Raw genomic sequence first — 26,402 nt, 5'->3', positions numbered from 1 at the left:
ATTGAGGAACACTGTATAAAAAGTTAAATTCTCAGAATTCATGTGGTAAATTAACAATATAAATTATTGTTTTACATGAAGCTTTTGCAGTAGGTAATTCACTGAGAGCCATAATCTGGCAAGCATACCCCACAGCGAAGGGGAAGGGAACTGAGCCTATTAACTGTTCCTCTTGATTAAACATGTAAAATCTTTTACTGCAGTTCCAGGGATGACTCATTTACAATTCACATTACAAAAGTTCATGAACCAAAGTGTGACCATGTCTTTAAATGTTACAATGTGGTGGAAACAGAGGTAAAATATCTGTTAACATTACTGTATATCCCTACTGCAAATGCATTATCCATTTTGTTTGAACTCTGATCAATATATCAATGCTCATCAGGTTATGGAATTGTCCTGAACTAAGTGTTTAAATTCATTACTACTCTTTTTCTGGGATTTTCTCTATTACTTCATGTATAAAGCTCCTTATGAGAATGAATTGTCAAATATGCCTTAACATCACCCAGAGATATGGCTGCTGTGGGTCTGTTCTTATTGTTAAGAAAACCAGTTCTAGCTGCAGCACGTTAGGGTTGTCTGGACTTAAAGGGAATATAAATAGAAACTTCAAATATAAGGAGAACACATTTTCTTTAAGCAGTGTGTACATTGAGCCATGTATTGGAGATTTATGGAAAATGGCCTAGTTCTGTATTTTTGTAAAAACTGAAATTATTGGCTGCATATTATGCATTAGTTTAGAATGTAAGTTTTATCCCAAGTGAACAACTCATTTAAATTTTGTCATGCTTTTTATGCATAATATTTTGTAATTTTTGCAACTTTAATTATTCACATTATAACTTAACGGATGCCTAGCAAACTTTTTCTAATATTAACTAACATTTATAGAGCTTGGTGTAATAATTCCAATGACACTATGTCTAGCTAGACCCACAGGTTACCAGGTATCTTTACATACTTCTTGATACAAATTTCAGTGTGCCGTTTCTCACAAACTGAAAAATGTGAAGTGACACTGGTAATTTATAACAAGAGAAAGACCGTAAGAGATTACATTACCACCACAAATCTTTCATTTGAAGCACATGACCCTGAACAAGGGGTGGAATCACGTCAACACAAATTCCACTCGGACTGAGCTGTATTCAAACATTTGAACACAGGGTGGACAACACCGGGGCCTTATCTTGTGGATTAAAGGTCCATACCAAAGAGGTCTAGATCCAGGGGCTCATAATGCTTCTGGGTCTCCACCAAGACCCCAAAATCCATTACATTTTTGATATCAGTAGCCATTTTTAAGATGGGTGAGTCTGAGGCCCTTACATTCATGCAAGTCTTTATATGCCACTTGCAGTTTAACAGTTCTTGGAACTGAATGCATTTAGGAGAATGTAGAATGAAATGCAGAATTACACAGTATGATTGACTGGTACCAATTCATCAGCCCCTCTGCTTTATCAATTGCCATAGAATATGACCAAGCACTTTTATGCTAGTTATCTGACAGCCAAGGAGGTTTGCAGCATCTATCCACCAATAGAAGCATACAAGGTCTTTTTTTTTTTTTTTTTAAAAAAAAATTGCATTTACACTCTTGGAGGAATATGCAAGACCTGGATATAACAGCTAGAAAGTATTTAAGTCTAGCATATATGTGGTCTCACTCCGCAAGTCTTCTATCAAAAACACTTGTGCAACTGTGTATTGAACAAGTAGTTATTGATCATGGATAGTTACACATGTTAAATTTCAGCTCACTCCTGCAATAATACTGCAAAACCTATGCTAAAAAAAAAAAAAAAAAAAGTACTGGTAGCCAAAGCAATATTTAGGTGTTCATAATTTGAATCATTAGAAAGCCATACTGAGTGCTACTTTAAAGACTAATGCTGCTTACAACATGTAAAGGGAAGATATAGAAAGATTACATGACTATATATAGTATAAATCAATTTGGACTACAGTTTTAAAAGTGTTTAATAGCCAGAAGTTACAAACTATTACTGCTCTGAAATGAAGAGCAGTACCACTGTCTTTATAAAAGAAAAATCAACACTTTTTGAGTAAGTCAACAAAAACTAACCTACCTGCCTGCCTTGAACTTCCCTGCAATTTTAAAAAAACAGGTTTTACAAGATCTGGCAAAGTTTCTGCAAGGGGCTATTAACAAATCTGAGATGCATTTTAGGAAATTACATCAACTTCCTTAAAAGGATTTTTCATTTGAGCAACTCAAATTTCAAAGCCACATAGCAAGTCTAAGGACTTTAAAGAAAGAGATGGTTATTACAAACCAAAAAGCAATGACATAAACATCATCTTCTGCAAGGCTATAAATCAGCCCTCCTACCATCCAAACACTACTTCCCACAGCCACAGGCCAGCTGACTCTATAGCCCTTCTGTTTGTCCTTGAGTGGGTGCAGCAGGTCATCATTATTCAATTAAGGCAGGGGCAGGTCCCTGGGAGTTGTCCATCATGATGCTCCTGCCTCCTGCACTAGGTTGGATTGCACAGCAGCTCACACCATTTACATAATGTAGATTTCTTCTCTTAACCTACACAGCACAAAAACAGAATACAGTCATACAACAAATATAATGAACATACAATGCTGCAGTATAATCACTCTCTCCCTTTACGTAATAACAACCGAGGCATTGTTAAAATGTTTGCAATTGTAGCAAGCATGCCATCATGTAGTAAGTTTGCAATTCACGGCACATAATTCCTGTTCTGTGAAGGTCTAAATTTGCACAGAGGAAAAACAAATACCCTAATGAGTGTGCAGCTATCTTAGAATTTACCTCTACCTGTGAACCCCTGAATGATCTGTCACATTGTCTGGATAAAAACTCTACAGTTAAAGAATCATTACTCAGGCTGAGAATCTGAAGAAATGGAATGAAAATGAAGACTAAGCATTCTGCAGAAAAAAAGAGATAAAGTAATAAAAAAATGGTAAAAAATAACTTCCAAGTGTTTGGATATCCCAGTGAGCTCTGTTGGTTCTGTTTATGAAGTGGAAGCTGTAAGGCCATCCCTCAAAACTTCACTTAACGTAAAAACAAGGAGACTTCTGAGAAAAACCAGTCACTTTGAAAGAGCTATGGAGCTCTGTAGGTGCACCGGGTAATATCATCAAGAGCTTTGAATGTGGCCTGTATGGGATGGCGCCACAGAAGAAGCCATTACCCATAAAGACCCATCATAAAGGACCGCTGGTAGCAGAGTGGTTAAAGCTGCTGAATCCAAAGGCTGTAGGTTTAAATGTCTCTTCCTATTATAGTGCCCTTCAGCAAGGTATTCTACTGAAATTGCGCCAGTAAAAATTACCCATCAGTATAAATAGATAAATCATTAAATTGCTTTGAAAAAAAGTGAGAGCTAAATGAATAAATGTATATCTGTAGTTTGTCAGAAAGCATGACAGGAGCCAGGTGCAATGTGAAGAAAAGAAAAAAAAAAAAAAAACTGGTGAGACCAAGAAAGAACTTTCCTTCCTGATTCGGGGCCTTGCCATCGTGGAAGGGCTTACGTGATCTGGAGATCTCCAGAGCTATATCATCAGGAGCAGTATGCTCCTGGTAGGGTCTCCCATGGCAAACAGGTCTGGAGTGAAGATCCAGATTAAAACAATCCAAAAAACCCCTATGGCGAATATGAACAAGACAACGTTTACCCTGCCCAGAATAGGGTCACCGGGACCTACCCCCGGAGCCAGGCCTAGGAGTACTGTTCCTAGGCGAGTGCCTGGTGGCTGGGCAGCCCACGTAACCCAGCCGGGCTCAGCCTGAAAAGGCAACGTGGGGGGGCCATGTGGGCCCACCACTCGCAAGCACAAGGTCCAGCATGGGGGTTGGGTGCAGTGCCTTTCAGGCAGCAGGAGGGGCAGGGTGGCGTATGGGAAAGGGTGGCGCAGAAACTGGCTCTTGGGATGTGGAATGTAACCTCACTGGGGGAAATGAGCTGGAACTGGTGCAGGAGGTTGAGATACCAACTAGGTATAGTTGGGCACATCTCCACTCAAGTCTATGCTAGGGTGCAGAAAAGGAGGCTCCGGCCAATAGTTGAACCTCAGACTGAAGAGGAACAATGCGGATTCCATCCTGGTTGTGGAACAGTGGACCAGCTTTTCAGCCTCTCACAGATAATTGAGGGGGTATGGGAGTTCGCTAATCCAGTCTACCTGTGTTTTGTAGACTTGGGGAAGGCCTACGACTGTGTTCCCTGAGGAATTTTATGGGAGGTACTTTGGGAGTATGGGGTGTCGGAGCCACTACTGTGGGCCATTCAGTCTCTGTACACACAGATCAGGAGCTATGTCTGCATACTCGGCATTAAGTCAAGCCCGTTCAATATGGGTGTTGGACTCCCCCAAGGCTGTGTCTTGTCCCCAATCCTGTTTGTGGTTTTCATGGACAGGATATCAAGGTGCAGCCGAGGTCAGGAGGGCATTCTATGTGGGGGCCAGAAGGTGATGCCTGCTTTTTGCGGACGATATGATCCTTTTGTTGTCATCGTCACATGGATGCCTTCAGCAGGGACTGGAACAGCTTGCAGCCGAGTGTGAAGCGGTTGGTATGAGGATCAGCATCTCCAAGTCGGAGTCCATGCCTGTTTCACTGAAAAGGATAGCATGCCCCCTTCAGGTACGAGAGAAAATTTGCCATAGGTGGAAGAGTTTAAATATCTTGAGGGCTTATTCGCAAGTGAGGGAGATGGAAGTGTGAGATCAGATGCAGACTGGGAGCACCGGCAGAAGTAATGCGGTCGCTGTACCGGACTGTAGTGGTGAAGGGGGAGCTGAACCTTAAGGAAAAGCTCTCTATTTACCGGTCACTCTACGCCCCTACCCTCACCTATGGTCATGAACTCTGGGTAACGACCGAAAGAATAAGAGCACGGATACAAGCAGCTGAAATGAGTTTTCTCCGCAGGGTGGTGGGACTCACTCTTCAGGGTGAGGAGTTCGGCCATCTGGGAAGAATTCAGAGCAGAGCTGCTGCTCCTCTGCATTGAGAGGAGCCAGTTCAGGTGGTTTGGGCATCTGATGAGAATGCCCCCTGTGAATGCCTCCCTTTGGAGGTATACCAAGCACGGCCAACTGGGATGAGGCCCCAAGGTTGGTCCAGGACCCGCTGGAGAGATTATAGCTCCCAGTTGACCCGAGAGCGGCTGGGGATCCCCTGGCTTGAGCTGGAGGAAGTTGTGGGGCACAGGGATGTCTGGGCTTCTCTACTCTCCTTATTGTCACTGCGACTCTAGAAGGACAAGCAGGCAAGAAAATGGGTGGGCGGATAGCTTTTTAGGCAGAATTACTCCAAAGGAGCACTCTGTGTAGCGAAACCAGAAACTGATGAGGCCTTAGGAAACACCATCCCTACAGCTAAGTATGGTTAAAGCAGCATCATATTGTGGGGTTTGTTTCTGTCAGTGGAACTAGGCATCTTGTTATTATAGGATGTATAGATTAAAATAAAATGCAAGGAAATACGGTGAGAGAACCCACTTCAGTCTGCCAGAAAAGACAGAGAAAAAAGAAGCTCTGAAGACCATTCACTTTCCAGCAAGACAATAATCCCAGGCACCAAAGGCCACAGCAAAACTGAAATATCTCCAGGTCATGAAGGTGAGAGTACTGCTGCAGTCACACGAACAGCTTTAATAGCATGTGTGTACCATGGCAGTAGATTCAATAAAACCTTAACCTTGCGATCAAAAGATATACACACACACAGACTGTTCAAAGCCACTTGTCCCGAGCGGGGTCACAGCGAACTGGAGCCTAACCCGACAACACAAGGCGCAAGGCTGGAGAGGGAGGGGACACAATCAGGACAGGACACCAGTCCGTCGCAAGGCACCCCAAACAGGACTTGACCCCCAGACCCGCCAGAGAGCGGGACCCTGGCCAAGGCCCGCTGTGCCACCACCCCCACCAGAAGCAGAAGATAATCTAACATCAAATATTTATTTGTATGGACAAACGAAGCGTATCTCTGTGTGAGATTTCACGGAACAGTTTTACCTAAAACTAAAAGTTTGCTTGCAGTGTTGCAGAGCACCTATGAACAACCACAGGCAGTATCGAAAATGTCATCCTTAATTGGTTTGTACATTCGAAGCGCTCAAATAATAATAAGGTTCCGTACTGTGTCCGATACGTAAACTGCACAGCGGACAAGGCGGGAAACTACACACTATGCCGTGTGCGCAGCTGTGGTGCAGCGCCTGATTTGTGGAACACCACTCTGTTTTGACGTCAGCTCCGCTGGCTCCGGAAGTAATGCCAAACTTTGAGTTCGCTGTGGAAACAGCTGTTATTCAGAAACAGAGACTAGAAGCTGAAAAAGTAAGTTGGTCGGGGATTTCAAAAACGCACATTTCCTTAGAAAATTTAATGAAAATATTATTTCTCTATTACCCATTTCGCTGCGAATCTGACTTATTCGATGAGTCTTTTGGTTGGGAAGGAGATAAATCGTGGGTAGGTGTGAGGTGGTCTCTCGGCGACGTCGACTCGCGGTCGAGTGTTACATAAAGTAATCTCGTTGTGTCGGATTTCTACAGAGAATGAGCGATGTATTTGTTGGTATGAGAGATGTATGCGAAGCAAGATGGTGGAGTGGAGTAGAGCGGAGCTCCTCACCGGCTAGCTAGCGTGCCGGTGGCAGGTCGCGGCGTTCGTAGGAGGAGAGAGAGAGAGAGCAACCCTCCTCCGCTCCGCTCGATTTCTACTACTTCGCTTCTCCTGAAGCGACGAACCGCTTCCTAACACAAGAATCATGGGCCGAGTCATATATGTAAAATTGATCGTTTGAGCCGATCGCAGGTAGCTGTGCTGCTCACTCAGTCTCACTCTCAGTGCCGCGTATCCGTATCGTAGTACAATCATGTATGAACTGTGTCCTTAGCTAGCAAGCAGGCCTGAACGAACAAACAGCGCCTGAACCGGGAGACGCGTTCAATCAGTTTGTCTTTGTTTCGCGCGGGAAGGAAACAGTTTTGTATTTACAAGATGGTGAGGTGCGTGTCCGTGAAGGAAGAATGAGTGCATGTGATGTGTCCGATGTCGCTTCGCAGTGGGCCTGTTGTTGGCACGACGTGTTTAGCGCTCAGTCTTGTCTTGACCGCGATCGAATGAGGAAATCCTCTCGGCTTAACGTTTTACCACGAGATACTCTCTTACCGTGATGGAGAAATGATCCTCCCCTGTTTTGCTTGGGACCTAAAAACTCCAACACTTGATTCACTATAGATAAACAAACACTTCTGTTCTGAGCACGTTTTGTCGCAGGTGGTGCCAATCACTGAGCGGCCAACGTGTCTCTCCGCTCCGCTGTTGTAATAATTATACGTGTTTTTAAAACACTCTGTAGTGTGTGTAGTTACATGTACTTATTTAGCATAGGCTTTTCACAAAAAGTGGTGTGCAGTGATTCGTGTGGTATGGGAGGACCTAACAACAATGTTAGACACACTGCTGCGCGGCACCCGCCAGTGATTCACACGGTGAACCCTCATTCTTTTACAAAACATTGATTACAATAAATGTATAAAATCTAAATCTTTATTTTTAAAATAAACTTTTAAAATGAGTAAGTGATTGAGTCGCACACCTGATTCTGCTTACCTACTTGGTTTAACCAGTACAATTTATGGTTCACTTATTTTGGCACCTGCACTGCTGCAGTGCACTACTTCTGTGTTTCTACTACTCGATTTCCCCTTAACTTAAGGCTTAAGCAACTTGTCATTACACATGTATTATGTCACATGATTTTCATTAAACTGCTGCTTCGTACTTTCAAGCAGCACTGTATGCAACATAGCTTTTTTTTTGGTGCCATCACAATGTTTTGAGTTCTTTCTATGAACTGCTCCCAGTACTACCCATGTTGGAGTTTAAAGGGCTTGCGGATGCCAGATTGGCCATTAGGAGTTAACGCTCATCCTAGGTGGTGGGAGGCGCAACAGGTAATGCTGGTGCCTCACAGCACCTGAACCGTGCAGTTGGAGGTGGCTTCAGTCCTCGCTCAGTCTTTGTGGAGTTTGTGTGTTTTCCACATGTTATATGGGATTCCGAAGATGACATCTACTGGTGTATAGATGAGCGATTTACTGTAATTCACATTTATTCATTTGGCGGATGCTTTTCACCAAAGCCACTTACTGGTAACAACTATTACAAGCTAACAATTTTTTACCCATTTATGCTGCTGGGTAGTTTTTACTGGAGCAATACCTTGCTCAAGCCAGGGTACTACAGCCAGAGATGGGGGATCAAACCCGTGACCTTTGGATCTAAAGGCAGCAGCTCTAACTGCTATGCTACCAGCTGCCCTACTACACTGTAGGCAGTATATTTAGCATTGTAAATCACCTTAGGTGAGATGGTGTCAGCTAAATACTACATAATGTTCATGGGAATTCACTTTGGAGAAAAGGATCTGGTAAACGAATAAATGTAAATGCTGATCGGTGACTCTAAATTGGCTGTGGTGTGAGTGCATGTGCTGAGGTGAGTGGATGATTGTAGGGAGTTGTAGTGTGTCTAGCATTGTAAATCACCGTGAATGAAGGTGTCAGCTAAATACTGGTTAATAGTGTGACAACAGACAACTCAGGGACAAAGGTTTTTGCTTTGCTCTTTTATGTGGTGCTTTGAAAAGTGCACACACTACAGTCTTGCCCCTCAGATCTGACACAAACAACAGAGGATATGGAAGGCACTAACACAAATACTGGCAGTGGGCTGTTGAATATCACAAATATACGTACACAGTAACGCAACCCAGAATCTCGGCAGTCATTGACACAATACAGCAAAATGCTTATTAAGTGTAAAAAACACTTTTAAACTTTGTGGCTAGGGATGATGGGAAAATTGTCATTCTGCTGCTACAGTAATAGTAATGTTGGTTGTGTTTTGCAGTCCAATGTGCTGTAGCTTTTGTAGAACTTGGTGAAGTCCAGAGAGGGTGTATCTTGATGGTCTACAAAGAAATTTTTTTTCCCCAGAGATGGATGGTTTTGAATTCCATCTTCATTCATTCATTCATTCATTCATTCATTTATTCATTCGTTGGCTTGTGATGATGATATGATCCCAGCATGGTCTGCTAGATTTATTTCAAGTTTATTGTCGTAGGTACAAGTACCGTGTGCAAGTATCATGAAAATCTTTTTGAATGCCTCTCCACAGACTATGGACAAGGACAAAGACAATAGAAATACTGCACAAAACAATGACAGTGAGTAATGCAATAGCAATAACAATAAATAACGGTAATAATAATAACAATAATACCAGTAGAGAGCCAGAGAACTCAGAACGAGAGAATGAGAATGCTTAAAGTGACAGTGTAATTTACCAATGTGCTTGGGTGGAGCAGTCCAACTCTAGTTACTAAAGGTGCCACATTGGTGAGTGTTACATACTCTTACAACACTGGGGTAAAAGCTGTTCCTGTACCTAGCAGTGCGGGTTCGAATAGACCTGAGCCGCTTTGCAGACGGCAGAGAAGAGTACCCGTGCGGGGTGACTATGATCGTTCATGACTGGCATAGTCTTTCTGAAGCAGCGTGTGGTATAGGTGTCCTGGACTGCTGGTAGCTGTGTGCCGATTGATTTCCTGAGCTGTTTTGACCACCCTCTGTAGGGCTTTCTTGTCCTGTATGGAGCAGCTGCCACACCAGGATGTAATACACCCTGTGAGGACAAACTCCATAGCACACCTGTAGAAAGTGGTGAGGACTGTAGTGGACATCCTGGCTTTCTTCAGATTTGGCATGTTGGTGACACATAGATGATTTTTAAAATTGAATTTTAAAGTTTTCAGATGCTTGTTTCTCATTTGCTAAGTAGTTGACCATAAGATTCATAAGATGTTTGAGAAATGTGAATTGAGTGGTTTTTAAAAATTCTTTGAAACATGTTAATGCAGATTGAAACATGTGGAATATAAAAAATTAAATTTATTTGAATTGAAATAATTTTAAAATATAATTTTAAGGAACTCAGTAGGTTAAAATGTTCCCTGCATTGTTTGATTAATGTCATAGTAAGTCATAACAAATGGGTCTCTTGCTAGTTTAAAACATATAGTTGATATGTAGTAAACTTTTAGTTACACAGTATATTCATATTGAATAGCACTGTCTGTACATTGATCTGTGCTCACTCACATTGTGAACCAGTGTAAAAAGTTTACCTTGGCCTTGTTTGTACAAAGTCTTAATTTAATTGAACGTACAGTTAAGTAATGTTAGTTTTTGAACATTACACCATGCCATATTGATTTCATTTTGCATGTGGGGCTTGTCACATCTACACTGTTAAGGTCCCTCATGAAACCAGTATGAGTTGGAACACAATACAAATGCACAAGAACAGATATTTTTGGGAAGCTTTGGCTTCACACACCACATCAAATTTAAATGTTCTCATTGAGCGTGCTGTGCTATGGGCCAGCGTTCTTTTCTTTTTTGGTATCTTTTGTACACACAGTCCTTTGATCAGTGTATTGAAGTTTTGTCAATGATAGACTAAATGGGCTAAGGCTGTCTTAAATTCCAAAGGTATTCATCAGATCGGTGAATATGAGCACATCACCTTTGTGTGGATGTGCCAGGATCAATGTGTTTTTGAAACTTTTGTGCTGTGTATGTCCAGCCATGTGTTTGTTTTTCTTCATCATAGGCTGACCAGGCCTAAGAGGAGTTACACCTGACTGACATTGCACTTCTGCAGGCATATGCCATTTTGTACCATATTTGTGTGTTCGTAGAGGGTGAAGAGAATATATAGTTTTCGTCAAATGATGTCAATACAATAGAATTTTCTTTAGTATAACCATATGCAAGAGTTATCAACATGGTTTTATGAGAATTTGGCAGGAAGAGTGGAACAGAATAGAATAGAACAGAAAACAGGAACCCCCTTCAGCCTCCAGCAGACGACTGGAGAAATACGTCATGTAAACAGAGAGCAATGAGCATGCAGCTCAGCTGTAGGCTGGGTTTGCAAAGAGGATTGCAGGGAGAAGGTCAGTCTGTTCTGTAACAGGAGCTCAACAGAAATATGCTGTGCCTGCTGATGGGCTTCAGATCATTTTGTGTTTATGTTGTGTATTTTCATGATTCCCCATTATTAGAAGTTCCAAGTGTCATGCTTCACAGTGATGAATTAGGAAAGAAGTTATATATTTGAAGTCCTCCACAGCCTTTTACATAGATAGATTTGAACGTATAGGTTCGAAATTTGACAGATTGTAGTAAAATTGTGGCAAATATGGAAGCAAATTAATTCACTATAGAGAAGATTTTGCTGATTGGTACTACCCCTGGTGATATGGAGCACATTCAGTTACACCCATCACTTGCTTAATGGTGTTAATTTGGCCCTTTGAAATTACCAGCTTAGTTGAATTGCTGTTGTGAGGGGGGTAAAATTACTATTGTTTATTGTGGGGGAAAAAATGTTATATTTAGTATGTGAACATATGATTAAATATGTCACCCGAAATTAAACTGCCAAAATAAAAGGTGTTTTTTATGCATGACAATAAACACCAATGTAGTTTACAATGCTTTATTATCCAAATTAGGGTAAGTGCAATATGAGAGCTGGCTTTACTTAATATTTTTTGTGATGCTCCCTTTTTGCTTTTCTTTCTCCACTTCTTTTTTTTCTTCTCTGACAGTTTTTCATCACCCCCCCGGTTTCTTTACCCTGCATTGTGTATTGCTTTGGAGGAAAATGTCAGTTAAATGAATAAATGTAACTGTAAATGTTGTATAAGTCATAAGATCTAAAATGATGCTTACAATAATATCCTTTTGCTTTTCACCACATTTAATGTGATTGATTTCAAACTTGTCTTTTATTCTCTCAATATGTAGGTCCAGCTCTTTCACTTGGGGTTCGCTTTAGTCTTATATGTCTTCAAGGGGTGCAAGTCAGACAGTGAGGTAGCAGAAAGATACGGTGATCCAAGAAATATGTTATTCATGTGCAACAGTTAAGAGCCTGTCTGAAGTAACAGTTGGGCTAAGTGCTGGGAACTGGTTGACTTTGCAGAATACAGGCTGTACAACCCTGTTATTGGTCCAGAAATTACTGAATTTCTCTCACTGTCAAAGATGCCAAGCAGTGGTCAGCCATCACTGACATAAAGTATGACTTCAGTGATTGGAAATACTACATAATCATATACCTTTGTTCCCTAGGTTAAAAATGATGCAAGGCAAAGTCATGGGAGTGTAATACAGTGGAGTCATAGCCTGTACAGCAATGACTAGGGGACTGACAGTGTATAAAGCCAAGAACTATGCATAGGCTGTGTGTGTGAGTTTGCAGTACAGTTATGGAATATGGTGGTATAAGCTTGCACTTACTCCAAATGCTAAAAGTATTTTCAAAAATATCAATATGCACTATACAGAAATGTAACAACATTAGTGAACTTAGGAAGGGCAAGATGGCTGTTGTGTTCCTGGAAACGAAGGTTGCTGTAGGCTCGCTAGTTAATTCAGTTTTTATGAGGTACTTTCAGAAGTGTTATTTACATCCAGAAATTCTTTTCTGCATGCTTTCTTTTTGCCTTTTTTTTTTTTTTTTTTTTTTTTTTTTTAAACAAGATCAAAAAGCCAAATGCATGTAACAAGCAACCGCACTATTTGCTTGTCTTTTCTAGAAACAGGAATGATATGGATCTGACCAAAGGAGTACTCTGAAATAGGTTATATGAATTATTGTGACATTTAGTAAAAAGTCACCAACAGTCATCAGTCCATGTGAGTGCTGAATATGCAGCATGGTACAAAAAAACAGAAAAAAAAAATTGAGAACATTGCATAGGTTAGACTAGGGGAAAAGGGTGTAAGAAAACTGACACTCTAAAAACCTAAAGTCTTCTACACAAAACTCTCATAAAAGACTAAAGAAATCATTATTAGAATCTTAAAACTCCTGAAATGCACAGCTTTGTCAAGGTCTCTTAAGTCCATGCAGTGAGGGAAAAAACTGGCTTGGTATGTATGCCCTAAGTCCACGTCTATTCCAACACAACAAAAATCCATTAGTCTTATTTCTAATAACATGAAGTTTAAATATTAAATGTAAGTTGAAATATTGTGTTGGAATTGATCTTTTACAGACAGTTCTTGGAAACTCAGTGATGTTGGATGTAGGTGTGTTGACAGGTCTTATCTGCTCAGCTCTGCTTTTTTACAACACCCCAAAACCTAGAGTCTCTCAGCTCTGTTCCCAAAACAAAGGACAAAAAATGTCACTTCAAAATTCATTACATGTTTTACATTTTATCTTCCTCCATAGTGATTTCAAGGCTTCCTTAATAAAAGGCTTTATTACCTATTTGGTTGCCATGGAACAATTTTATCCACATACACATTTTATATTACATTTATTCATTTAGCCAATGCTTTTCTCCAAAGTGACTTACAATGTTAAAGTTAGAGGTATCACAAGCTTACAATTATTTACCCATTTATACAGCTGGGTAATTTTACTGGAGCAATTTAAGGTAAATACCTTGCTCAAGGGTACTATAGCCAGAGGTGGGGATCAAACCTGCAATCTTTGGATCCAAAGGTAGTAGCTCTAACCACTGCGCTACAGCTGTCCCCAATTTAAATTATATATTTCAATTGTTAAATTGTAATTTTATACTTTTATAAATGTTAGTGAAGTGGCTACCTGTAAAACAAAAAAAAAATATCACAACTGTATATCTTCAGTATTTTTCCTTGGCAACTTGCAATGCTAGATTTTCACAACATAGGTGCTTATAAGGGGATGGTGAAAGTCATACAATGACAGTCTAAGATGGAATGTTGTACTGCAGTTAACACAAGATAATTTTGCTTATTGCACAGTTTAACAGGCCATTTCAAGAGTACTGAGTAAGAGCACGTGGAGGCATGTTGGAAACAGCAGGAGATGCTAGAAAGTCCCAAGCTAATGTGATGATCTGGATCTACAAAAGACTGCAAAAAGGCAGGTGACATAGGGGAAACGTGGTGCTAATTTCTGATGCTAAGCAGAAGCTTATTTCACAGTTTGGAAGCTAAGAGAGTGACAGAGTGATTCTTTGTGGTGTCTCTGGGTAAATAAGGCTCAGCAAAAGGCTGCAAGTGGTATAACAAGATTATGTGGTGAAAGGATGACAGAAGAGAATCTGAAGGTGCTCTAGGGCTTCGTAGGTTAAGGGAGTGCCTTAAAGCAAGGGGGGAATCAATGAAGAGATTGGCGTAATGCATGTCTAGCAAAGGAATATTATACACTACATGAACAGCAGCATTTTGTATGAACTAAAGAGGAGAAACAGCAGGTGCAGGAAGCCCTGCCAGTAGGCAGCTGAAGCAGTCCAATGCGGGCAGAAGAAAAGCCTGGACCCGAAGTTAAGTAGCAACGTATGACCGTTGTTTGCATAAAATAAATCATGGTAATATAAAAAGGTTCTTTGTCTCCCCAATTCCTTCTGTTAGTATTTATGTCCAGAGCAGTCTGCTCTGTCACAATAGCATTGAATTTTTACGTTCTTTTTTTTTTTTAAATACTGAAGGCCTTTTACGCTTAAGGTAGTTGCACCAATTTATCAGAACAAAGTACAAGCGACTCATTTCAGACTGGCTGTTCATTTTACCCCTGTTAAGTTCATGGATATCAACCCGGCCATGGGCTTGTTGGTATTTCATTCTTTTCATCTTTTACTTCTTCCTGATTCCTTTTTTGTAAGGCTTCTTTCTTTGGTGGTTTAGCCCATGGTTTTATCCAAAGCAACATACAACTGAGAGTAAAAAAATGAACAAAGAGCTTTAGATGCAAACTCACAATTGTCAAATCGCAGTATTTCCAGTACTGTCATTTGTGCCGATACACATTACACAGAGAATTTGTAAGAAATACAGTGGTAATTGTGACAGATGGTATGATGCATCTTTATGCAGCTGTTAAGAGATCACGAGAGAAATGAGTCTGAAAGAGAGGTTTTTTTGAGACTCTACTTCAATATTGAAAAGGAATCAGCAGTTCTAATTGAGAGAGAACTCATTCCACCACATTTTGTAGCTTAGAATGTTATAGTAGTGTCACATCAGTTAAAATACCATTGGCCTTCTGTAATAATTATAATAGTTCATAATATTGTAAAACAACAAGGTAAATTAAGATTCTGTAACTATGATCCCACAATATTAGATTTTTTTTTTTTTAAAGTTTGGAACTACACACACACACACACACACACACACACCCATACATGCTTTACACATGGTAAGTCCTGTTGAGTTGAATTCATCTACTGAGGTTTTGGTGATTTTGCACAGCAAACAAAAGAAGCTTCATATTATAAATTTAGTGTCTTGTCTTTGATCCTAATTACTTGATCAAAGTATGTTCTCAATGTTTTTCATATGAAAAAATCATGGCATTTGGAATTCAATATTGTAAGACTGAGACAGTATTATTCTATTACAGGATATTTTGTTTAAATTGGAATTGTTAAATTAACACTTCCTCCAATAAAAGTTTTACATTTATTTATTTAGCAGATGCTTTTCTCCAAAGCGACTTACAATGAACTCTTTTAGCTTCCTTGGTGTAATTGTCAGGTTTGGATACAAATGACTAAGCAATTTTTTTTTCTCCCAGAATGCCAGCTCCTAATAGAAGAAGCATTTCTGTTGAATCTCAACCTAAAAGGAGAAGGGTGGAAACGAGGGCTGCAACTTTGCCACTGAAAAGAAATCTCTCAGCCCCCGTGAAATCACTCAGGCTTCAGAAAGGGGTTTCCCATCAGAAAAAGTTTTCGGTAGCTTCAAGAGCAAAGAAAAAACCACCAGTAAGGGACATAAAAAGTCCAGTGAAACCCACCCGCCATTCCTCCAGACTGAAAATGATCCAGAAGGAGGCATCCCAGAACAAATCAAATATGTCTGCCCAAAACACTATGGGGCAGAAAACCACAAATGACTCCAGGGTCTGTCCAAGCAGTGTCCAGAAGCAGGGAAGGCCATCAAAGTCCTCACAGCATAAACGCGTGACACGGCTGACCCACAGACAGACAAGGAGTTCTTTGCTGGAGAATGCTAATGGCAAGAATTCTCCTTCAAAGCACTCAAGAATGAGCATCTCCAAAGGGGATGAGTGGAGCAGAAGAGTTTCACCTAGATCAGTGCCAGATAATACCTCTAAAAATCTTCGTAAAAGAAGGACTTCTTCTAATAGGGCTAAGGATCAGAAGAAATTGAGACTGGACAGTGAGTCTCTAGTTGATAGGGATAGCCCTGCTACATTGGAAAAACACACAGGTTTTGATTCAATCCAGATAGAGCACAATTATGGTAAATTATTTGATATTCAAAGTATGAGTACTGAAACTAGAGTGAAGAAAATGGCTGTTTCAAAGAGCAACAGTTCTCTCAAGACAAAAAAACATGTTTTCAGTAAGATATACAGTTCAGCAGTGCACGATAAAGACAGTTCAGTGTCTGTTGTTGGCAACGTGAAAAATGCTAAAACTTCCCCAGAAGAAGACACACGGCACGACTCCAAAGAAAGATTGAATGTGAGTTGTGAGGCTAGGCAGTGTGTGAAAAATAGTTCACCACCACATTTAGAGGCAGTTTTTAAAGTTATTAAGGAGTCAAACCTCTGCAAACCGCCTTTGGCTGAAAAAGGTGATTCATGTGTAGCAGAGTTGGAGGGAGTAAATATATGTTGCTCTCCTGACATTTTTGAGCCTTTGCTGAAGGAGAAGAATGACTATAGTGAGGCAGAGGTTTCTCAGAGTACACCAGTCTCACAGATCTGTGAAAAAGAAGAGAAAATGGTCTACTGTTGTACTGATGTAAAAAGAGGCACAGGTGATTTAGTGGCTCCAAATAAGTGTGTGTCGTCTTGTCCGGAGTCTGAGAAGAGCAGTGGTCTTGAAAGTGAAGTGTTTGAGGGAGATCACATTATTGATGCTGATGGGTTCATCCAGCTGGGAATGGTGGAGCATGTGGTGGAAGAAATTTCAGCATTGCCACAGGAGGTCACCGTTGTCACCATTACAGCTGACACAACTAACTTCATGAAAATGGAGGCAAAGGAAGCACCTGAGGTCAGCAAGCCCCCTCCCAAGAAGCAGGAAATGAACCCTCAAGCCAGGACCAAGGCCCGTCTAGCAGCAATTGCTGAGCAGAAAGCAGCTGCTGCTAAGAAGGCAACTGTGAAGCAACTGAACTTTCTGGCTCTTTGTGAAGAGATTGCTGAGGACATTGCTTCAGACACAATGGAGGTGAAAAAGGAGGAGGATGGCAATCTGGTTGTTGTAGAGCCCAGTGAGCAAGCACTACTGCCTGGACCTGAAAAAGAGCTGAACACCATCCCAACTCCAGCTTTGCCTGAGGAAATCAGTCCTTCAGTACCAGTTGTGGACACCCCAGTAGAGACCACAAATCCAGCAGAGAAGCCAAAGAGACGCTTCTTCCTAAGCCAAATCACTGTGCCTTTAAAAGCAAATGAAAAGAAGAAGCTGTCCCGCTTTCAGAGGTTGCGCCAGACGGAACTACAGCGGGAGAAGCTCTCATGGACTAGAGTTAAACAGCTGAAAACTGAACAGGCCAGTAAAAAAAATACAGCAGAACAGGATGCTGTACCTGATATCTGCCCCAAACACACCCCCTCAGGTACATCTCCAGCTCCAACAATAGCCTCTGCTAAGGAGGCATCCACAAAGATAGCAAAAACTGAAAACAAGAAGCTACTGCCCGCTGTGGCACCACCAATGCCGAATGGCATCACTGTTCAAAAACCCCTGCCTGTGGTTGAGTACAAACCTTACATGCCGCGACCCAAGTACTCGCCCGACGACTTTGAATTGGATGGAGTTGATGAAGAGCCAAAATGCTTGCCTGCAAAATTGCCTGTTCAAAAGGTTAATAATTGTTGTTGTTGTTGTTGTTGTTGTTATGAGCATGGATAAACAATAGCAAGTGACAATAGTAAAATTCTCATTTAAGGTTACAGTTGTATGTATTTAATGTTTTGCACATGAATATAATTTGTTACAAGATTGTAGTGCTTTTCTCTCGTCTTCCCTAGGACTGCAAAGGAATGGTTTATACTCCTCCTGGTAAATCTGTTGTTGCATCTGATAAACAGAAGTGTAACCAGATCATTGGTGGTATGTTCTGCTATTTAAGCTTTTGATATTTATGACATGATAAAGTAAAACACTATTTTTTCAACCAGTTAAATTATTGTATTTTCAAACTGTTTTGTGAGAAAAGTAAAGCCTTCATTTCTTTTTTTTAGTGCAATAATTTCAAAAAAACATGGACTTGTAACCTAAAGGTCGCTTGTTCAAGACCATTCCCTTGTTGACATATTATTATTATTATTATTATTGAGTAAGGTACTTACCCTGAATTACTCCAGTAAAAATATTCAGCTGTACTCTGTAAGATGATTTGGGTAAAAGCATCACATAAACAACTCAGTACATAACTGCTGGTTCACTTCATGTTTCGGTGAATGTTTTTGTAAATTTTGGAAACAGGAAGATGTGTACAGTCAAGTTTTGGGTGGATTGGCAACATAGAGAGATTAAAAGTTTTTCTAAAGCAAAAGTGGTAAGATTTACTGTACTGCAAAAATGAATCTTTCCAGAATGATGTGTTCCTGACACTCTTGACGTTGTGTTATTTTGATGCTTATTCTAACTTACTTGATTTAGGTTCAGAAGTAAATCCTCAAGACTCCACTAGCAAAATTCTGTCTGGGAATCCCTCTGTCCAGTAAGTTCTCATGAAACTGACCATGATCGTTATATGTACAAAAAAAGATGCTATTAGAAAAACACAATTTATGACCTAGTACATACGTGCTGGTGAAATCTGCCTTTTTATGATTTTCAATATAGTTGCATTTTCAATACATACATACGCAAGCTGTACCAAATCTTTTACTTTGGAATAACGATGGGTGATGTGCGGTTCCTTCTGGCATTCATAACCTTCTGAATCTACACCACAGTGTGCGTAATGTCTTTTTTTTTTTTTTTTTTTTTTTTTTTCTCTCTCCCCTTGAAAATTCAGAAAGAGCATGGCAGCTTCCAGTTCACCGACCTCTGGCTGCAGTAATAACACCTCGCTCACTGACAGCCACCTACACAAGGACATGAAGGGTCTAAAGGAAATAGATGCAGGGGGAAAGCAAGCTTTACCTGTGAGTTCAGTGTGGTAGCTCAAACAGAGGAAATGTACCTTTTGGAGTGTTTACTCTCCATGAGTGTCTTTGTAATTGAGTTGATTTAAAAAAAAAAAAAATTTGAAATAACCATATACGTGCTATTTGAATTATGAAAGTCCTTCAAATAAGCCAAAGACAAAGATTTTGTGTGTCTCTATTCTCCCCCTTTCCCCTCTTCTCCCCTCCAGGATGCGGGACAGAAACACTTTGGCACGTTGACTTGCAGTGTGTGCGGAATGCTGTATTCCAGTTCAAACCCTGAAGATGAGTCTCAGCACCTCCTGTTCCACAATCAGTTTATCAGCGCAGTCCGTTATGTGGTGAGAAGCACAAAGGAGTATTTCTCACATAGATGCTTGTTTGGCACTTGTTTGTACTATGTGGGAACTCATTGCAGTGCTGTGATCATGTATCATATACCTGTTCTAGCTGCATTACACTCCAGTAGTAATTATGGCTTGCTTTAACATTTACTATTATGTAAAATTACTTTCCAGTTTTTTAGAAAAATATACTTTTGATAGTGCCAATAGTACTTCATTTACTAAGCTTTTTAATCAAATTAAAGTAGTGCTGAAACTGATCTTCAAAGAAGCTTTTTTTTTTTTTTTCCCCCCCTTTTTGGGAAACAAGTAAAGGAACAGGAACGGTACAGTTCTAGTAAAAAGGAGTACTCCTCCTGGGCGTACTTACATAGCACAAATCTGGACAGAACAGTAAAAGAAAAAAAAGCAACCCACACGTGCTGTACATCTCTGGGAACTGCAGTAGAAGTGATGGAATATGTTTGGTCATTGAAACTTGTGGGGGAGTACACCAGCGGGTGTACTCAAACATTTAGTATTATATATTGAATTGAAATGCGTCCAACTTTCAAAACAAACTGTTGACACGGTCTCATGCTGAATGGCATGCACAGTGCTTAGGAACGTTGCCTTGTAATCTGAAGTTTCTCAGTTTGAATCTCACTTGCTGTAGTATCGTTCAGCATGGTACTTGCTTTACATAGATCCAGTGAGAATACTCTGCTATATAAATTAAGAAAACTGTGGTAAATTAATTTGGAATTAAAGCAACAAGTAATAACAATAATAAAACTGTCGCATTGTCTTCCAGAAAACAGTAACTGAGAAGTCTGGAAATACTGACACAACTCATTATATTCTTTAGTAGCTTGAAACAAAACAATTTCAGATGGTTTAGAGTACCTTCTGTCCGTTAGTTTTAACATTTATGTACCAACTGGGATTAAATATCAGACTTGGATTTTTTTCCCTTTTTTTTTTTTTTTTTATTTTTTTATTTTTTAAATGTCGGAATACTTTTAATGGGCGGAGGGCGTGGTGGCGTAGCGGGTTTGACCAGGTCCTCCTCTCTGGTGGGTCAGGGATTCGAGTTCTGCTTAGGGTGTCTAGTGACAGACTGGCATCCCATCCTGGGTATGTCCCCTCCAGCCCTGTGCCCCGTGTTGCCGGGTTAGGTTCCGGCTCGCCACGACCCTGCTTGGGACAAGCGGTTTGAGACGTGTGTGTGTGTGTGTGTGTGCTTTTAATAGAGTTTTGATATAATTTGAATTTAAAATATTCTCTTATATTTTCTTATTATAGCTTATCTAAGTCTTTACAGAAAGAGGAGCCAATGTACAATTATAAAACTTGTTAAATTGATCTGTATAAATGAAATTATTTTTAACCTGAATGTAAAGGAGGTATATGATTGCCAAATCTAATGGTAATACTTTCAAGTTTTTCTTTGGCTATTTAAAATGGCAGATAGTTTTGTTTTACACTTGTGTTTCTCACAGATGTTTAACTGCCTTAGTTTTTCAACAGAACATCACTATTACAATAGCTACTGTAAAGTGTTTTAAGATATGTTATCATAAACTTCTGTTAATTTTGTGTACCAGCAATACAACCTGAAATGGATGTTCTTATTTTATCCAGGGGTGGAAGAAGGAAAGGATTTTAGCAGAGTATCCTGATGGCAAGATCATCCTGGTCCTTCCAGATGACCCGAAATATGCGCTGAAAAAGGTGCACCTCTCTTTCTCTCTCTTACACACATACATACACACACCCACTTGATGTTTTAAGAGTTAAGTCCACTTTTCTCCATCAGGGCAACTATACAGTGAAGTAAATGTACGAATGTGACATCTTTCATTTCTTTCATGCTACATGGTAGGACATTACTAACCCTCGTCTAGCCCTCAACAGTTCCTGATAATAGATACTTGTAACCTCATGTGGAAACCCATAAATTATACCTTGTAATTAATTATTCAGCTAAAAATAAGATGGCAAGATGGTCAATTAAAAATAAGCTGCATGCAGCAGCCATGTGTGTAAAAAGTGCAGCCTTCTGCTTCCATATCAATTCAGAGGGTAATTAAAAGGAACTTCTACAAATCAAGTGATTACAAGCAGAAGTCTGTACTGTAGTGTGTGTTACGACAGCATGTTAAGGAAAAACAAATTTGGTGATGATTGGAGAACCAGTTGTTGGGAAGGATTATATAGTCATTTCCAGACAATATGGAGTCCATCATTCCACAGTAAAAAAATGTCATTTACAAATGGGCTATAGTCAAACTGCTAGTCTACCCGGTTGGGGACATCATTGTAAACTTACCCCAAGATGAGAGTGTAGATGTTGAGAGAACCTGCAAGGAACCCAAAAGCCATATCCAGAGATTACAGGTTTCTGTCGATATGGAAGAGTTCATACCTGCATCACTACAAAAACATAAAAAAACTGATATTTTGGAACACCTGTACCATTTGTTATACAGATTAACCATGCGGATGCTATATAGCAAGCTGTCTGAATTTTCATAGTTTTAAAAATTCCTAGATAGATTCCTAGATTTTCAAAAATTTTCATTAAATTCAGATTACATTAAGATTAAAAGTAACAATCCTGGATACTCAGATATCAAACACAAGCTGTGAACACTGGAAATGAGGTAAATTAATCCAGTCCCACATCCCTTCTCTGGGTGTGTTTTACTGCCAACAGCGTAGTCTCTTTTCTGCAGAAATAGGAAAAAAATGGACAATTGAACAAAATATAGTTAAAAATACACTGCAAAATGTTTCTGAACATTCATAACACGAGGACCTAGTGTAAACTTGATTGGTTGGCCACACTTTTTATAAGCTTTTGAAGCAAATTTAAAACTTTCCAAAAAGAAAAAAAAAATCACAGAACACCAGTTGTTGACATTTAAAATGTATGTGACCTGTGTAATGAATGTTGTACTGAGTCTCTGGTCCTAAGCCTTTCTTTGTAACATGCTTCAGCTTTCATTGAATTCATGTGATAGATTCACATTTAGTTATTTGACAAATGCTTTTCTCCAAAGTAATGTAGAGATCATAATATATTAAGTAAGCATGACTCATCTGGTTGCCTACAGAAGTGATATTAAGATTATTTTTACATTTCCTCTCTGAACTGTCTGTGTTGAATAAATTCATTTAGCCATGAGGAGAGAAATGGGTTTGAAAGAGATGATAGGAGGGACTATGAAGTTCTAAGGTAGACAAGGAGTTTGTTCTACCACAGTGGGGCTGAAGAGTCAAGAGGAGGAGGATAGTCGACAGTTGCAACGTGTTGCCCATGAAAGAAAACAAATGTGGCATGGCATTCTTCATTTATGGGTCAAAAGTCACCACATTTGTGAACTGCATGCTTATTTAAACTTTTCACAAATTAGGAAAACATACTCTGCTTGTATTTATATTGCAGGTTGTGCACAGCGATTGAGGCTGCTGTTCAATTTTTAATATTTCTTGCAAGTTGTGCAACCCTGTTATTTGTTTTTACCCTTCTTGTTATAGGTAGAGGAGATCCGGGAGATGGTGGACAATGACTTGGGTTTTCAGCAGGTGAAAACAAAGAGTCCATCTCAGACCAAGACCTTCCTTTTCATCTCTAATGACAAGAAAGTTGTTGGGTGTCTCATTGCAGAGCATATCCAGGAGGTAAGTAAAAACTTTCTTGTCTTAATCAGAGCTAGGGTTGGTTAGTGAAACTGCCTTAAAGCCTGAACAGTATTTACACCCCCCCATTTTCAGCCTTAGTAATGAAAATGTTATTACTTTGACTAGGTGTAGTTTTCTCAGATTTAATCTATGTATTATTGCTTAGCCATCTTAATTCCTTGTTAGAGAATTCCAGAGTTATGTCCTGCATTTCTCTGATTTGGATGGTGTCCAACTCTGTCCACAGGGTTTTCGTGTGATAGAAGAAGCAACACCTGAAGTTTCTGAGGGAGAAAAAGTGATGTTTGAGCGCCAGAGGGCCTGGTGCTGCTCTACAACCCCTGAGCCTGCCCTTTGTGGCATTAGTCGCATTTGGGTCTTCAGTATGATGAGGAGGAAGGGCATTGCCTCTCGCATGATCGAATGTCTCAGGTCAGACCCTCAATAGTTCTTGTGTTTTTTTTCAGCTTCTTTCAGGTGTAACATAAGACACTGTTACACACTTAAATTTTGCATGTTCTGATGGAGCTACCTGAGGTGGATTACATGAAGCTACACCAACTATGTTGTGTCAGACTGAAAAAAGAGGTGGGGAGTACGAAATGGGGATAAAAATGGTAGTTACAAAATAAGTGGGGTATAAAACAGTCCAGGCAGGGTACCATAATAAGATGTGGTCTTCACTGTGACTTTACCATGTTTTGGCCCATTTTGGTTGGAGCTCCTTTCTGCATCTCACCCAAAATGAAATTAACCTTTTGTTGGGATTTTAATGAAGTTTTTATTTAAGGGGCTGAACTTGTATTGTGTGGTGGGGTTTTTTTTTTTTTTAATGAGAAAATGTTTCTTGTACTTTGATTTTTCCACAGGAACAACTTCATCTATGGCTCACACCTGAGTAAAGAAGAGATTGCATTTTCAGACCCTACGCCTGACGGCAAGCTCTTTGCCACACACTACTGTGGCACTTCACGGTTCCTGGTCTACAACTTTGTCAGTGGGACAAAATCGATTCAAGCAGCCCCAGATGTGCTTTGACAGGGAGCAGATGATAGTTTCTCTTGCTCTTAAGAACACCACGTGACATTTTGATTCAGCCAGTCTGACAGCACAGTAACACTTTGATTTCTCGTCACAAGCTGAGAAAATTGCTTACCTGCTTCTCAAATTGAACAGCACTGAGCTTTTCTGCAAGCAAACTCCTCACTCCAGGGGAAACCTTCAGAAACACTTCTACTGGTTTTAAACTCAGGTGGTATCAGGCACGTTGTATTAAAAAATCCCTTTAACCCCATAGCTCTAAGTATTTTGAGACAAAGCATATTTTGTTATTGCTTTTTTTTAAACAGAAAATAATAAAAATATTTTATTGGATGTATTTAAAAGTTTACATGCATGATCCTTTTAATGGCAGAAGGAAGAAAGTATAACTCCCCAGAAGCTTTAACCGTGTTTATTTGTATTTAGACTTTTATAGGTCCTTTCTCTCTATGCACTTTTGCCCAACTGCTTCAGTCATGTTCCCCCCCCCAAGATTTTTGTAGTTTGTGTTCATTGTTCTTTAAGGGAGAAATCTGCAGTCAGTATGGCTTTTGGCTTTGAATATCACTTTCAGTGGGAAATTTCGTTTCATTTATTTTTCAAAAATTGGTGACAGTAGACTCATAGTAGCAGGTAGGCTAAGCAAGATCTTAGAGATCCACTTTCCGATTGTCCCGGGTTTCTATCCATTTAGGGAGTTTTTTTTTTTTTTTTTTTTTTTTTTTATTTCATTGTTTCTGTAGAAAATGACTGCTTCATAAGTGATGAAAATGCCTGTAGTTTTTAATTGGACTTCTCACCAATGAACTTTTTGTACACCCAGTGGTGTCTAAATTATGGTTTCAGGTGCTGTTGCAACCCTAAAGGAAGAACAGCTTTCTAAAGTGTTGCTCTAATGGAATGACATAGTCTGATGGAATGAGTCACCTTCATTTCTTGAACACCTTCCTCCCCAAGTTGTGAGCTGGAGTGTAAGCACGTGTTAGACTGGTGGTTGTAGCTTTGGGAACTATGCAGATTTAACAATATTTAATAATATGGCAGGGAGGATATAATCGCTCCTGTACCACAGTATATTAAGCAATATTTCCATTCCTTAAGAAAGCCAGATTACAGTTCCATCTCTGGTTTTGTGGCTCAGAATTGATGTATTACTTGGATAGCAGTGTTTCTTCTGTATCATTTCAGCCTTTTCCAGACTCTAGAGAATGTTGTTTATGCAGTGTAAACTGATGAACGGAGAAAGTCCATGCCAGTGGGCATTTTGTTTTTAAGGAATCTTGTGAATAACCGACGTATCTTTCCCTGAATAGCAAGAGACTTTTTAAAAGTGAGGAAATGTATTCAGAACATGAGTGGTAAATGCCTACCAACATGAGTGACCCTCAGATCCCAGATTATTCATTTTTCTGTTGGTTTTACTTGTGACAAGGCCTATATATCTTTGTTTTACCTTCTATTAAGGATGTTCTCCATTAGATTTTGAGTCCACAGATTTTTTTTTTTTTCTTGAAACCCCACCAGCTGTTTATATTTTAAATAAAGAAAAATGATGTTTGAAGAAAGGCCTTTTTGATACTCAGTATTAGATTTTTGTTGGGTTTTTCTACTGGCAGTGACCAAGCATATTGAATTCATGCTTAATTAGAAAGTGACATATCATAGTAAAAAAAAAAAAGTATGGACATTTTTTTAAATAAATTCCCTTTTTTCAAAATCTAAAGACAGTCAGCAGGAAGTCTGAAGCAGGGATAGTATAGTTACTGAATTTGATTTTCTCTGCTTCAGAATACTATATACAATGATTGGAATGGTCAAATATGCATAATTTTAAATTAAACTGAGAAACATTTGTTCCTTATAAATTCTAAGTGTCAAAATACTGTTTTGCGCTGACAACTGACTGTTCATGCAAGCTTTTGTTGCCATGTCTGTCTCTTTGTGCAGTAAAACTTAAATTTTTATATTAAAATGTAGTGTTGGAATTTGAAGTGTTTTTAAATACACTTTTCTTCAACATGCATATGCTGTCAGTGGCTAGGACATACCGCTATATAGTCTTCTACCAAAATGTATTGCATTTAAGAGTTTGG

General features: G+C 39.6%; 1 protein-coding gene across 1 annotated transcript; it reads left to right on the top strand.

The window, feature by feature from the left end:
* Positions 1 to 6,324: 6,324 nt before the first annotated feature.
* esco1 (establishment of sister chromatid cohesion N-acetyltransferase 1) lies at positions 6,325 to 25,013 on the top strand. Its single transcript, XM_018762912.1, has 10 exons — positions 6,325 to 6,370; positions 15,695 to 17,963; positions 18,131 to 18,212; positions 18,765 to 18,825; positions 19,126 to 19,255; positions 19,468 to 19,599; positions 21,226 to 21,315; positions 23,125 to 23,268; positions 23,516 to 23,700; positions 24,138 to 25,013. The coding sequence occupies exons 2-10, from the start codon at positions 15,696 to 15,698 to the stop codon at positions 24,304 to 24,306; spliced, it is 3,261 nt and encodes a 1,086-aa protein (XP_018618428.1). The 5' UTR covers positions 6,325 to 6,370; position 15,695; the 3' UTR covers positions 24,307 to 25,013.
* The last annotated feature ends 1,389 nt before the right edge of the window (positions 25,014 to 26,402 follow it).

The sequence above is a fragment of the Scleropages formosus genome, chromosome 2, assembly GCF_900964775.1.
Source record: "Scleropages formosus chromosome 2, fSclFor1.1, whole genome shotgun sequence".
Taxonomy (NCBI): Eukaryota; Metazoa; Chordata; class Actinopteri; order Osteoglossiformes; family Osteoglossidae; genus Scleropages; species Scleropages formosus.
Note: the sequence above shows the minus strand (reverse complement) of the source record. Positions and strands in the feature narration are given on the sequence as shown.